General features: G+C 44.2%; 1 protein-coding gene across 5 annotated transcripts in view; it reads right to left on the bottom strand.

Annotated features, from left to right (window-relative positions):
• Positions 1-5,771, bottom strand: part of Baalc (BAALC binder of MAP3K1 and KLF4) — a 56,758-nt gene extending 50,987 nt beyond the window's left edge. For 4 of the 5 annotated variants that reach the window (XR_011365675.1, XR_011365677.1, XR_011365676.1 and 1 more), the window contains exon 1: positions 5,463-5,771. Coding sequence is in view for 1 of the 5 variants with exons in the window: in XM_069991185.1 (XP_069847286.1) it covers positions 5,463-5,622 (160 nt within the window). In the remaining 4 variants the exon portion in view is untranslated. The remainder of the gene's footprint in view (positions 1-5,462) is intronic. The other variant, XM_069991185.1, reaches the window with a different exon arrangement.
• Positions 5,772-15,103: the final 9,332 nt, after the last annotated feature.

The raw sequence follows: 15,103 nt of genomic DNA, 5'->3' as shown, positions 1-15,103 counted from the left end.
ATTTCTTGAAGTTAAGAAATAGACCTGGGGCTGGGAAGGTGGCTCAGTGGTAGAGCACTTGCCTTGCATGCTTGAAGCCCTGGGTTCACTTCCTCAGCACCACATAAGCAGAAAAAAAAAACCAGAAGTGGCGCTGTGGCTCAAGTGGTAGAGCGCTAGCCTTGAGCTGAAGAGCTAAGGGACAGCGCCCAGGCCCAGAGTTCAGGCCCCACGACCTGACCCTCCCCCCAAAAAAAAGAAAAAAAAAAAAAAAGAAACAGACCTTTCCTATCTTTGTGTTAAATGTCTACTGAATGAACAAAAGAGCAAATAACTGCCTTCACCTTTAGTCTATCTATTCAGGAAAACAAAGACCTAGCATATTCTCTTCTTAGTATTGTCAAAACAAACCAAGGTTAGCAAATTGAAACATTAAGTGGAAACCAACAAGATGAATTTTAACAGGAATAAATGCAAAAATATTAAGCTCCCATACCAAAACTAGTAGTACTAATACAGGTTTCATGAGGGAAAAACCTCATCCATTCAACATGTATTGAGTACCCCTATAGTCCAGTAGTCACTGAACCAGGTGCTGGGTATATAAGTAGAGAAAATACAGTGTTGCTGGTGTCATGAACCTCCTATTTAATTAGAAAGCGTCTGAGATCTAATTGCAAGTTTAGTATGACTCATCAAGTACAACAAGAAAAAGAAATCCCAACCTGATTTTACCTGTAGAGAGGTTCGCTTAGGGCCGCATCAGAATGTGACTCTACCTGCCTCAGCAGCTGAGCATCAGTGTGGGTTCCTCTATATTGAAAGATACTTTGAGAAACTGAGTAATGTGTTTGAAAAATCTGGTCCAGCCCATGAGAGACATGAAAAATGAGTACAGACTAGCCTGTGCTTGGCCTGGAGATTCAATGGTACAAAGAGATGGGCGGCATCTTCCAGGATTGAGAGAGATGCCCGCGCAAGGTTTGATCCCACTGGTCTGATCACTGGTCTGGGGCAATCACCAGAGAAGGAAGCGTCTCACAGAGAAGTTGCTCTGACTTCGCCTATGGAAGAGAGATCTCATCCTTGGAGTTAATGTGGGGAAGAAAAAAAAAGGTCCAGTCAAGAGATTGGACTAGACTTTGATCCTGTTAACTGTAAAATCAAGAATTCTAACACCAATCCCCATTAATTAAGTTGGTAGGATTTAGGAATATGAATTTTGAAATCAAACAGTAATATTTCAGTCCTGGTTTGGAAAAGTTGCTCATACACTGATTTTCTGGCTTGTAAAATGAGGACATAATAGATCCTACTTGATCCTGGCTGTAAGTATTAAATGAGATGATTTACTTAAAGTATAAAGTATAGTACCTGGTTTTGATAAGTCATTAGTAAATAAATATTAGCTAATAGTAATATTAAATGTTCTTTGTCTTATTTGGCTATCTTTCAGTTTATTTAAACCATTTTGCTGTCTTCAGTTCTCCAAAGTTCCATAGACTAAAGCAATTGTTATAGTAATTAAAACCATAAGGAATTACTTTAGAGAAATCTGAACTGTTTACTTTTTTAGAGAAATCAGATGGGAAAAAAAAAACCTAAAAGGGGCTTGCATTAAATGGAGATAAACCCATGTTATTATTGTATGGAATGGCTGAACGGAGCTGAGTCACAACAACCTTGCCCACCTTTCTCCTACAGACTGCTGTCTGACAATGGAAGTGAAGATCCAAACCTGCAAACTAGTTTTATGTAAATTAAATCACATCAGACCAATTTAATTTCCTTCTGTGACAAAGAGACAAGCTCTGATGACAGAAGAATGCAATGGCTGTGACTTCAGTTGAGTCCTACATTCCAGCCTACATCATAGTCAACTCTAAAAAACTTCATTGAGTTCTGCTGGCTAGAGAAAACAGTCTCCAAAACAGGGACCAGAGGCTTGTGATCACTTTCTAAGTAAGAAGGAGGAGTGAGAAATTCTTTTGTGTGACTAGCAGAAGAACGTGTAGCCCGCTTACCTAGCATAAAATTCACAATTCATTCCAGAAATATTTAGTGACACCTACCGTATGGTATTCTCTTAATCTGGACTGGGGATGACAAATAGAAGTAAGATTTCAAAGCAGCCGGGTGCTGGTGGCTCACACCTATAATTCTAGCTACCCAGTAGGCTGAGATCTGAGGAACGCAGTTCAAAGCCAGTCCTGGCAGGAAAGTCTGTGAGACTCATCTCCAATAAACCACTAGAAAACCAGAAGTGGTACTGTGGCTCATGTGGTAGAGCACTCGCCTTGAGCTGAAGAGCTCAGGGACAGCACCCAGGCCCAGAGTTCAAGCCCCATGACCAACTAAAAAAAAAAAAAAAAAAATTTCAAAGCAGACCTGTTTAAATGGGGCTTTTCAGCAGGCCCACTTGTGGAGTTGGAGTAGAAGGGCAGGGCTACAGAATCTTTAGATGGGGCCAGATATTTCAGTAGAGTAAGATAAAGTTGGGGGAGGGAAGGGCACTTGGGAGGACTTAAGTTAAACCCATTCAAGCCGGAACAGTTCAGTAGCAATGACTGCAAGAGACAACAATGAGGAAGAGTCTAGGAAGAGTCTAGGAAAAGTCTAAGAAGACCTAGGAAAGGGGCAGGTTTAGACAGAGTGCTCATTCAGAAAAGCTTCAGAGAAGTCATGATCTTGGGGCACATACATGCTAAATACAAAAGACATGAGAAGTTAGGCCCACTCCATCTCTTAAGCTTCCATAGGTGAAGGTAGCCAGAAGAACAGTGTCTTCAATTGGACTCTGAAAGAATGACCAGGGACCCAGTCTCTGAAGTGATACAGAGAGTGACCAGGGCTGGCGTGATTCACCCCAGAGCCCGTTTTCCTGGATAAATGAATTTCAGAGACTGCTCTAGATTCTACCATAGAGATTTTGGTTGATATGACAACCTGGACTCTTCTGAATCCAATTTTTCTATGTCTCTACTTCATCAGGAAAGTATTGCTGAACAGGTAAAAATCAGGCTTCCTATCACAACACAGCCCCTATGGACCACTAGGTAGCTCATAACAGCCTGGGGTGAATTCATGGTGAAAGTATTCATTAGGGATGGGTACTTGTCAGGGAGCTGGAAGAAAATAATAAAGAACTCTGGCTAATCGCCCCGGGGGGGGGGGGTGGAAACCCAGGAGACTTGTAGCTTTCCTGGATAACCCACTCTGACTAAGAATGACCAGTTTCCAGGCTGTGAAGCCCAGGAACCCTGTCCGCTTAAGGGTTCAGTCTTCAAGAATGGCCCTTTACTACTGGGACTAATGGAAATTTCTAGGGAACTGAAAGGATGCTTGCCAGTTTGGGGGTGTTGTGCTGGGACTAGAACTAGGTCCCTCATCTGAATGATACTGGTTTTCAGGACTACCTGCCTAGCAAGCCCCTTGCCATGTTTAGCCAAGTTTTATGAGTGCGTATAGGCAGGCTCCACTTGTGAGGTACAGATCTTATGGTGGATGGGATGAGTCAGAAGAGCAGAGTGATACATGAATAAGCCATTGGAAAAGACTCATGTACATATTTAGCTAGTCTACAACAGTTCACACACACACATACACACACACACACACACAGAGTTACCAAAGCAACCATCCACTGAAGCTCTACTTTGTTCTTTTTCATGCTGAATCTTTTCAGCTGTATTTCCTTGCTGTGCAGCCCTGACCCTGGAGTCTATGGAGAAGTACTTCACTTCCCTGGGAAATGCTGTTACATCTCAACATTTACAAGTCCCTCCAGAGGCCCATCCTGACACCATAATCGGCCAGCACATCATTTGCTAACCTGCTAAGACGGTAACATAAAAAATAACCATTATGATTGCCACTGTGAGTCAGGGTGAATTACATATAAATCCAGTGTTATGACAGCTTTCACAGACAGTTCTAAGTTTAAGGGTAAAAAAAGAAAAAAAAAACAGAAAAAGAAAAAGGAACTAAGATGCATGTCTGCTACTTGGGAGGCTAAGGAGATGATGTGAACCCAAGAGTTCAAGGCTAGCCTTGGCAACATAGCTGCCAGACCTTGTGTTACAAAAAGTGTGTGTGTGTGAGAGGGAGAGAAAAGAGAGGGAGGGAGAAAGAGAGGGAGGGAGAGGGGAAGGGAAGGAAAGGGAAGGGGAGGGAAAAAGGAGGGAAAGGAAAAGGGAAAGGGAAAGGGAGAGGAAGGAGAGAGACAAGGTATGGGGAGAGGAGGGAGTAAAGAAGCCAGTATTGGTTCTAAAAGCTGAAGGGACCTATTCTCCATGTTAAAGTAGTAGCTATGTTTTAGAATGCATGGATTTAGGGTTATTAGTGGGAAGGTGGTTCAGTGGTAGAGCACTTGCCTTGCATGCATGAGGCCCTAGGTTCAATTCCTCAGCACCACATAAGCAAAAAGAAAAAAGCCAGAAGTGGTACTGTGGCTCAAGTGGTAGAGCGCTAGCCTTGAGCTGAAGAGCTGAGGGACAGTGGCCAGGCCCATTGTTCAGGCCCCACGACCAGACCCCCCCCCCAAAAAAAAATCCTAACATAAAGGGGTCGAGAAACAGCAAAAACTTCTTAATAGAAATACTGGTCTGGGTTTTGGAGAAATCTGTGATAAGCCCTTAGGTATAATGTTTTTTTTTTCTCTTCTCTTTTAACTGTTAATAAGTTGACTACAGGTAGTAAGTTTGTGTGTCTACACTATAATAGGTTCGATTTTTTTAAAATTGTGACTTGTGACTGGACCAGAAAGTTGTTTGCAATTCCGATTTCTGCTGACTGGGAATTAACCTATGGGTTATTTAATTTATGGTTAAAATCTTTTACACTTTCATAAAGCATTGTGACACGCTGGAGTTGGGAAGAAAGCCCCTTTCTATGCTTGAAGTAAATCCCAGTGTCCCAACTAGTGACGGACAGGCGTTCATTGTTTTGCCCTGAATGAAAATTCTAGCCTTGAAGCCTATGTAGGTGAGAGGACAGGGAAAGAGACTGGCTGCCACCCAGGCGATCAGATCTAGTCTTTTCCATAAGGGAGGGCCAGGTGGCCAAGTGGGTGGAGAAGTCCCCGAGTGGGTGAGCAGGTACCCAGAGGGGAAGCTGACCAGAGCAGTGTGAAGAGGAACCTGTCAGATGAAGGGCAGGGGTTCCACTAAAGGACCGGCGTGGGGTGAGATGAACTATCCACTCACCCATCCACCCATCCACCCATCCATCCATCCACCCATCCATCCACCCACCCCAACTCCTCTCCTCCATGCGCATCCTCCGTGTGGTCGCCGGCCACAGGGGATTAGTCCGGCCACCTAGGGGTCTGTGACTTGACCAGTCCAAACCAGGTCCTACCTCTCTCTCTGTCCCTCCTCCCCCCCCTCCCGCACCCATCCCGCCATCAATTCTCCGGCGGAGTCCTGGGCTTCCCCTCCCGCTCCCGTTGGGTGCGGGGATCTGCGGGCACCCAGCTCGCTCACCTGCTTGCAGGCCGCCCGCCTCCGGGCCGCCGTCCGGCGCGGCGACGCTGGGCGGCGTGTCCGAGTCGGTGTAGGTGAGCCAGGTGGACTCGGTCTCCCGGGTCCAGCTCTCGTAGTAGCGGGGCTCGATGGCATCGGCCCGGCTCCCGCCGCAGCCCATCCTGCCGCGCGCGGGGCGCGCTCGGCTTCCCGCCCGAGAAGCCGCGGCTCAGCCCCGGGCCGGAGGCGGCGACATCGGCCCCCCAGCCGCAGCCAGCGCCCGGCTCCACAGGGCCTCTCCTCCCTCCCCTCCTCCGCTCTCCGCCTCCCAGGCCCTCCCCGCCCCGCCCCTCCTTCCCCACCTCTCCGGCCCTCGGCTCCCCCACAGCCCGGCTCCAAGGCCCCTGCCCGGATCCCTCCTCCAGTGCTCCCTAGCTGGCCACACTCCGAGCAGCGGCTGGTGCTGGGAAGGGAAAAAAAGGGATCTCCGGAGGGGCTCGATCTCCCTGTCCTAGATAATTGTTCCCAGACTCCTACTCACCCAGCCACACATCCACTCACCCACCCATTCACCCAGTCATTCATCTACCCTCCCTCCCTCCCTTTTCCTTGTCCTTCCTTTCCTTCCACAATGGGCTGGGAACAAACCCCAGAAAACCGTTAGAGTGGGAACTCAGAAGCAGTCAGAGCTGGAGCCTAACTGTCTTTGCTGGTCTGGGGAGGAGAGGTCTGGCCTATGATTTCAGAGTAGGGCTAGACACTTGTGGCTCCCCCCCCCCCAACACTTTCCAGTTCTGTGACTGCAAATCTTTTTTCTACATGAAGCCAAAGACCACTAGGACTCTGCGGCAACCAGAACACGCTCTGTGAATGGGCTGAGAGGCAAGGCAGGCTTTCCTCCAAACCCAGGAGTGATCTGACATACCGCACACCTACTCCACAGTTGACAACTTTTCTTTTTCTGGTGCACACCCAGGTCCATGTGAGTTTAGCCCTTGAGTTCAGATTTGGATAGGCTAATACATCTGCTTACCAGTCCCCAGAACAGATGATAAAAAGTCCTTCAAAAGAGTGCTGGCTGCTGGTGGGGATATAAACTAGTACAACCACTCTGAACAGCAGTCTGGAGGTTCCTCAAAAAACTAAACATAGGGGGCTGGGAAGGTGGCTCAGTGGTAGAGCGCTTGCCTTGAATGCATGAGGCCCTGGGTTTGATTCCTCAGCACCATATAAGCAAAAAGAAAAAAAGCCAGAAGTGGTGCTGTGGCTAAGTGGTAGAGCGCTAGCCTTGAGCTGAACAGCTGAGGGACAGCATCCAGGCCCAGAGTTCAGGCCCCATGACCCGACCCCCCCCCAAAAAAAAAAAACTAAACTAAACATAGATCTTCCCTATGACCCAGCCACACCACATCTACCCAGAACATCACAAGCCAGGATACCTAAAGACATTTTGCATCCATGTTCACTGCTGCACTATTCACCATAGTCAAGTTATGGAAACAGCCCAGATGCCCTACAATAAATGAGTGGATCAAAAAAAAACGTGCTGTCTATACTCAATGAAATTTTATACAACCATTAGAAATAACAAGCTGGGTGCTGGTGGCTCATGCCTGTAATCCAAGCTACTCAGGAGGCTGAAATCTGAAGACTGCAGTTCAAAGTCAGCCTGGACAGGAAATTCTGTGAGACTTATCCCCAATTAACCACCAGAAAACCAGAAGTCGCGCTGTGGCTCAAGTGGTAGAGAGCTGGCCTTGAGAGGAAAATCAAGTACCCATGTCCAGAGTTCAAGCCTCACAACCAACGAAAGAAAGGGAGTGGGGGGGCGGGGGGGAAGGAAAGGAAAGGAAAAAAGACAAATAATATGTCATTTGCAGGGAAATAGATAAACCTAGGACAAATCATGTTAAGTGAAATAAGCCAAGCTCAGACAGACAAATGTCACGTGTTCTCACATATGTGGAAACTAGATCTAAAATACAACTAATATATAATAATGTATAATAACATACATAGGCATTCACACACAGAGCAAAAGGAGCTAGTCTTAGAAGAGGAACACAAAGGCACAATATCTATGTGCAGCTGATCCTATCAAATAATATTTATTGAAATGAACTCCAGGAAATGGAAACAAGATTTTTCTTGGTTGCTGTTTTTCTTTTCTTTTTGTCTTATTTGTTCATTTATCTGTCTTTGGGAGGGTAAAGGGGGAACAGAAATGGAAGGGCAAAGGGTGAACAAATGAGCAGTGGGACTTACTAGACCCTGTGTTGAAAATGAACTATCTAGGGAAAAACTGGAAAAGAGTGAGGGAAGGGGTGACATTGTCCAAAAAGAAATGTACTCTGTAACCTGCCTGTACCTCACCTTCGTAACAATTTTTTTTAATTTAATTTAATTTTATTTGTGAACATACTGTACAGAGGGGTTACAATTACATGGGCAGGATAATGCGTACATTTCTTACCAAGCATTGCAGCCTCCTCCTTTGTTTACCCTTCACATCCCTTCCCAGGCTCCCCCCTCCCCCCCCAATCCCAATCCTTCTCCTTCCCCCCCCTCCCCCCCCCCCCGACGTTGTAAAGCTCGTTTTGGACATGACAACTTGTACTTCTCATTGTTGCAACAGGTCCACCTGTATCCTTAAACAACTGGTTTTTCCCCATCTCCTCCACAAGTTATACTGACATCAAATATAGTGAAAGCAGGGGTTATACTGTGGGGGAAGGACATACAAAGCAACAAAGAGATAATCTTATAAATGCGTTCATAACAATTTTTTAAACTTAACTTAAAAAAAAGTGCTAGGAAAACGCAGAGTTTGGAAGAAAATAATCAGTGACAAGGTTCTGCTAAAATAGAATATAATCATAGATAAATATCATATTTATCCAACATGTTTCTTCTTTCTTCTTCTTTTGTGCCTGTTACAGGACCTTGAGTTTGAGGCCTAGTCACTAACCCTTAGCTTTTTCACTTAAGTATGATGCTCTACCACTTGAGCCACCCCTCCACCTCCACTGGCTTTTTGCTGGCTGATTGGAGACAAGAGTCTGTCTTCTCTGATTTGTCTGCCCAAGCTGGCTTTGAACTTTGATTCTCAGATCTCAGCCTGCTGCATATCTAGAGCTACAGGTGTGAACCACCAGTGCCCAGCTGCAACAGAATACATAATGTATACAACATAATGCATATTACCTATTGTATATAGACTGTAGTGTATACTGTTTAACACAACAGATAAAGTATATAAAATATAGATAATGTGTTCATTATATCCTATAGAATGTATAGATGTACACAGTCTACCATTTTACATGTAAAATCCAGTAGTTAGGCCAATGCCAGAAAAATTCTTGATACACAGTAAACTCTCAACACATGTCTTCTGCATGAATAATTACCTTTTTGTGATACTGGGATTTGAACTCAGAAACTCACTCCTGCTAGGCAAGCACTCTACTACTTGAGCCATGCCTCCAGCCTATAAAGTAGCTTTTTGTACCAATTCAGTTTAATTATTGCAATTCAAGGTAAGAAGGAACAGTTAGAATAAACTGTCACAAATCTCTGTGGCGAGCACTATAGTACCAGAGGGATAGGTCAAAAGGATCACAGACTCAGGGATTCAGCACCAAGAACTCCTCTTCCTCATGCTGTCACCAGAGGCTGCTCCCACCCCAGAGCCCAGGCCTTCTCTGCCAATTTTGCTTTGCTTCTCCTTTTAAAACTGTCCTGGCAGGCCTCTGCAACCTCATTTCAGTTGGGGGCAGGAAGGGCTGTCACTTACCAAGGATGTGTATCTCCATCAGCAGGCCGGAATTAGGGTTCCCTATGTATCCACCATCCTCACCCTGGGTGCTTTGGGTTAAAAATAACAAGCTCTAAGAGCGGCTATGGGTTTAATCTTCTCTAGCACCAAAGAGGGGAGGGAGAGGGAGAGAGAATAACAATAAATAAAGAAAAGAAAAATAGCTTATTGGGAAAGATAATTCTCAACATATTGATAAAGCCTGTATTTTCCTGAAAGTGTTCCTTTCATAACCACCTGAAAAGAGCCTGTTAGAAGGTGCTCAGGGAAGCCCCAGAGCTGAAGTCTGTGAGTAAAGGAAATGAGGGGAGTATAAACAAGGTGGCACAGTCTGGGGTGAAATAGGGTAGAAAAGACCAAAGGAGAGAATTCAGACCTTATTCTAAAGGCAATGGGAAACACTGGAGGACTTTAAGATACCCACTGCACTGATTCTGCTTCAGGACAGAAGTCTGGAGGTAGATAGAGAACGAGTAGATAGAGAGGCCAGAGCGGATTCTGGAGAACATTCTTTTTCCTGGAGAGAAATGGGGATGTTGGAGGACTGAAGAGTTGAGTTGGCTGTGGGTTACTGAGGAGGGAAAAGCTAAATTCATGTGGTGTGGAAATGATGAACAAAGGAATGCAGTTAGATTCCCTTGTATCTGCATTCCACTTTCTGCTTTTCAGTTTGCTGCAGTCAACTGAAGTCCAAAAATATTATAAGGAAAATTCCAGAAATAAACAATTCCTAAGTTTTAAGTCATGTACCATTCTGAGTAGCATGATGAAATCTCACACCATTGAAGTCGTTCCTGCCCAGAGCATGAATCATCCCATTATTCAGTGTCTCTGCTGCCCTACCGTAGTTTAGATCTGAAATGTGCCTCAATAGTTAAGGATATAATCCTCAGCATTGCGCTTTTGGGAAGTGGTGGAAACTTCAAGAGGGGGTCCTAGGGGAGGCCTTTAAGTCATTGCGGGTATGCTCTTCTCTCGACTTCTTGCAAGAAGTGAATGGCTTGTGCTATCTCATATTTCCAGCATATAGGCTGTTTCAACATAAGTCAAAACAACAGGCTAATCAACGAATGAACTCAAACCTCTACAACCCAAAGTAAACTTTTTCTCTTTACAAATTAATTGTTGCAGTTAGTCAGTAGTCATTATAATTGTTCCATTCTATCATTAGCTCTTGCTGTTAAATCTCTTTGTGTTTTTTAAAAAATATATTTTTATTCGCATAGATTAGTTGCACAATTAGTTTCATGGTGGCATTTCCGAACATAAATACAATATATCCCCATCATATTCACCACATCTCTCTCCCTCATCCCTTCTTAAAGCAGCATCAACAGGTCAACAGGTTTCTTGTTCAATTTTCATACATGCATGTAAATCACTTCTACTATATTCATTCTTCTTCACCATCGCCTTGGCCCTCTCTCCTCCTGCTGATATTTGCCCCATCCCAGCCTAGAGCCTGTCCTTTCCTCCTTCCCTTCCTCCCTCCCTTCCTCTCCCACCCTCCCTCTCTTTCTTTACTTATTCGTTTTGTAACTTTTTATTAGCACACATTAGTTAAACAAGGGGGTTTCACTGTGGCATCTCCACAGTAGCCCAGTCAAACACAACCCCACCATCATTCTCCCTAAACCCTTTCTCCATTCCTAATACAACAGTTTATACACAAATGTTTATAAACCTTAGGTATGTTCACGCAGGGAAAATAGTGTGTTTAGAAGCAGACACACTGAGGTTTGAAGCATGCACTGCGGGTGTTAGGACCCCCGAGGATAAGGGTTGAATTTGAGATGTCTCTGACGCTTAAGTTACCTAATTCAAACTCGTAGTTTAACTACAATGACATGGAAAAAGCTGGCTTTCATTATCAGATGGCTACAAGAACTTAGAAAAGGTTTCAACTAGAAAAATTAAATTTAGGAGCGATGTCAGCTGATAAGATACCTGGAAAAAATGTCTCTTTTTCCAAATATCCTGGTCTTTGGAGTCTTCATTTTCTAGACCTTACAAGTACTAGGTCCCCTCTTGTCGCTCCCCCTCTCCTGCCCCTAGACCTGCCCCTTTCATGTGAAGAACATTCATCTCCATCCCAGAACCTCTGTTCCAAATTTGATATTCTAATTCACTAAGTGAAATTTTCAGAAGAGGGCAGAGAAGAAGTTGCGAGTGAGCTTGAAGGATGTCCAAGAGTCAAAGGCTGATCACAATGAAAGAGCCAGAAAAGGACATGAAGGATACATTCAAAGACCTGGGTGGATGCCAGAAATAAGATAGTATTTTCCTTTCTATACAGTAGGGGCTTTTTTGTTGTTATTGTTTGAAATAATTCTTAATATCTATTGCAGGCTTAATGATGAGAGGAAAACAAGACTGGTGAGTGAAAGCCCTGAAAGCAGAGTCATACAATGCAGATCATGCAACATGGCCAGGCCATGGGAGTCACCTTTTAGTGGACTGGTGGGAGGAAAAGCCAAACTTCCAGGCTTTGAGAAAGAAGAGAGGCAGAGAATTCCATCGCAGAGTGGCAGCTGAGGGGAAAGGCCAAGGAAATTCAAATAGTTGTTCAAATGAAGCACGTGGGCTGGGAAGGAGGCTTAGTGGTAGAGTGCTTGTCTAGCATGCATGAAGCACTGGGCTCGATTCCTCAGCACATACACAGAAAAAGCTAGAGGTGGCGCTGTGGCTCAAGTGGTAGAGTGCTAGCCTTGAGCAAAATAAGCTCAGGGATAGTGCACTCAGGCCCTGAGTTCAAGCCCTAGGACTGGCAAAGAAAGGAAGAAAGGAAGAAAGGAAGAAAGGAAGGAAGGAAGGAAGGAAGAAAGAAAGAAAGAAAGAAAGAAAGAAAGAAAGAAAGAAAGAAAGAAAGAAAGAAAGAAAGAAAGGAGGGAGGGAGGGAGGGAGGGAGGAAGGAAGGAAGGAAGGAAGGAAGGAAGGAAGGAAGGAAGGAAAGAAGGAAGGATGGAAAAAAAGAAAAGAAAAAGAAAAAAGAAATCAAATGAAGTATGCTTGGGGCTGACAGTATGAGACTACTGAAGTGCACAGATAGGACAGAGAAACACACAGGAGTGTGAGGGATCCCACCACTAAAAGACTTATATGAATACCCAGCACTAATGTTGTTAGTTGACATACTTTGGGGGTAAGAAACAATAGTGACATTCTCCTCTCTTTCCCTCCCTCCCTCCCTCCACCCCCCACTCAGAACAAATATTTAAAATTATTTTATTCTCACATGACAGTGTCAGTTTCCCTGACACATTGCAAAAGCTGTGGCAGTATTTTTCCCCCCTACTTTTTTGCTTCCCTTCTGATCTTATAGCTCAGAAAACTTTATGTAGTTGGGGATGGTGGCTCATGCCTATAATCCCAGCACTTGGAATGGTAAGATTGAGACCAGCTATTGAGACTAGGTCTACAAAAAAGATGTGAGAAACTGTCCAAACTCTCTGCAGAGCTCAGATCTCAGCCAGAGCTCTGAGCCTCTGGTTATGGGTTGTGTTTTAATTATAGTTCCCTAGTTGAATTTTTCTCCCAAGGCTTTAGGAATAGATTTTTTAAAATAAATTAAATGTAAATATGTGAAATGTTATGGTTTTGATGAATTACCTTAAACTATCTCTTTAGAATCTTTCATTGGACTGGTATCAATTGATCATCTTTTCCATCAAGTTTGAAAGATTTATATACACAAACACATAAGTTTAGGGGTGGCGGGTGGCAACAGGAAAATAGTATTAGTAAAGCCCTCCAGAACAATAAAAAGAGAATTATCTCTTTAAAAGTTATTGCAGAGAGTCCTGCAATCCTCGCTACCCAGGTGGCTCAGATCTGAGCATTGCCATTTGAAGCCAACTCAAGCAGAAAAGTCCATGAGACTCTTTTCTCCAATTAAGTGCCAAAAAATGGGAAGTGGAGGTCTGACTCAGAGTGGTAGAGGCTAGCCTTGAGCAGAAAAGTTCAGGGACAATGCAAGTTTAGCACATGTGCATGCACACACAAACACACTATTGATATCTGGCATTTATTATATTATTGTATTCTCAAGCCGAGTGCTGAGATATAATCCTAGATACTCAGGAGGCTGAGATCTGAGGATTGCAGTTCAAAGCCAGCCCAAACAGGAAAGTCCCTGTGAGACTCTTATCTCCAACTAATCGTCAGAAAACCAGAAGTGCTGCTGTGGCTCAAAGTGGTAGAGCACTAGCCTTAAGCAAAAGAGCTCGGCCCAGGCCCTGAGTCCAAGCCCCACAACTGACAAAGAAACAAAGCTTCTCAAAAGAAAGTATCTGTGGCTTTAAGACTCCTTATGGTGGGTACCACCATACTGCTTGTTTCTATGGAAACTGAAAGGAGGCCTTGAGGGCATAAAACCTCCCACCAGCAGAGAGTGAGTAGAAAGGTCTTTGGTAAGGCAGACAAGCAGGACAGAAGAGGGCCTGGACAGGAGCCTAACCTGCCTCTCTTCACTCCTTTTCAGAATGACAATCCTAAAGGATCAGTCAAGAGTCAAGAAAGACCCTCTGCCTTGCAGTTCACCTAGGGTGAACAATAGCGGCCGTAATTCTGAGCCCATGGAGGCCATCCCCAGCTCAGCTCTGAATGTCCAGCCCCAACTATTCTTCTAGCTATGCCAAGCCCTGTATCCTCCCTCCAGAGAAAGCCATTTCAACTGAGCCCCACCAAAAAGACCAAAGCTAGCACACAAAAGCACAAAACTGATTCAGGTACCCATGCCAAGAGAAAAAGTCAGAATGTCATTTGGCTATGGCCCGATTATGCATCTCTCACCTTGACAGATAACTGCACCTCCTAGGAAAGGCAGAGAGATGGTAAACACTATGCTGACGTGAAAGTGAGAAAGAGAAACTAAAGTATTAAAATGGAAAGATCAATATTTTGGGAGAAGTGCTGGTACAAAGGCTTGAACTCAGGGCTTCAAGCTCTCATGTGGCTTTTTCATGCTTTGTATTCTACCACTTGAGCCACTGCTCCAGTCCAGCATCTTGCTAGTTAAGACAAAGTCACTCAAACTTTTCTGCCCAAGTTGGCATTGACTGTGGCTCCCCCAGGTTTTAGCCTCCTGAGTATCTGGGATTACAGGCATGAGCCACCAGTGCTCAGCCTACTTTTCATTTTGTTTAAGAGGTTAGAAAAGATAAAAGAGAGTCTACAGTACCTTGCTTTTCAAAAGCCAAGCAAGGTTGGGCCTAGTCAGTAATTGAATGGGAGAAAAGGTAAAAGAGGGAATTCTAGAAGAAGGGAGAAATTGTTGCCACAGACATTTATTTATTTATTTATTTATTTATTTATTTATTTATTTGGTACTGGGGACCGAACCCAGGACGTTGGCACTTGCTAGGCAAACGCTTTGCCACTGAGCTACATCCCAGCCCAACCACAGACATTTATATACGCATGAAATTGAAATGTTAAACTAAATGCTGTAGTTACTTTCCCATGCACATAGTATGTTTTAAACCAGATAGTGGCCAGCTCCTTTAGGTTACTGCTGGTAAGCAAATTCTTCAATGACTATAAATTTCTTCAGAATCTATCTCAGTGCCTAGATTAATGCTTTGTGGTATTTTATTGTGCTCCAAATTAAAACATAGAACAAAGCAGTTTTTTTTTTTTAATTTTTTGCCAGTCATAGGGCTTGAACTCAGGCCTGGGCACTGTCCCTAAGCTTCATTTGCTCAAGGCTAGCACTCTACTACTTGAGCCACAGTGCCACTTCCAGCTTTTTCTGTGTATGTGGTACTGAGGAATCGAACTCAGGGCTTCATGTATGCTAGGTAAACACTCTATTAGGTAAACACTGAATTACCTTCCCAGAACAGTT

Source organism: Dipodomys merriami, unplaced genomic scaffold, assembly GCF_024711535.1.
Source record: "Dipodomys merriami isolate MVZ:Mamm:240054 unplaced genomic scaffold, mDipMer1.0.p SCAF_4, whole genome shotgun sequence".
Lineage (NCBI taxonomy): Eukaryota > Metazoa > Chordata > Mammalia > Rodentia > Heteromyidae > Dipodomys > Dipodomys merriami.
The sequence above is the reverse complement of the archived record's forward strand: the minus strand, read 5'-3'. Positions and strand labels throughout refer to the sequence as shown.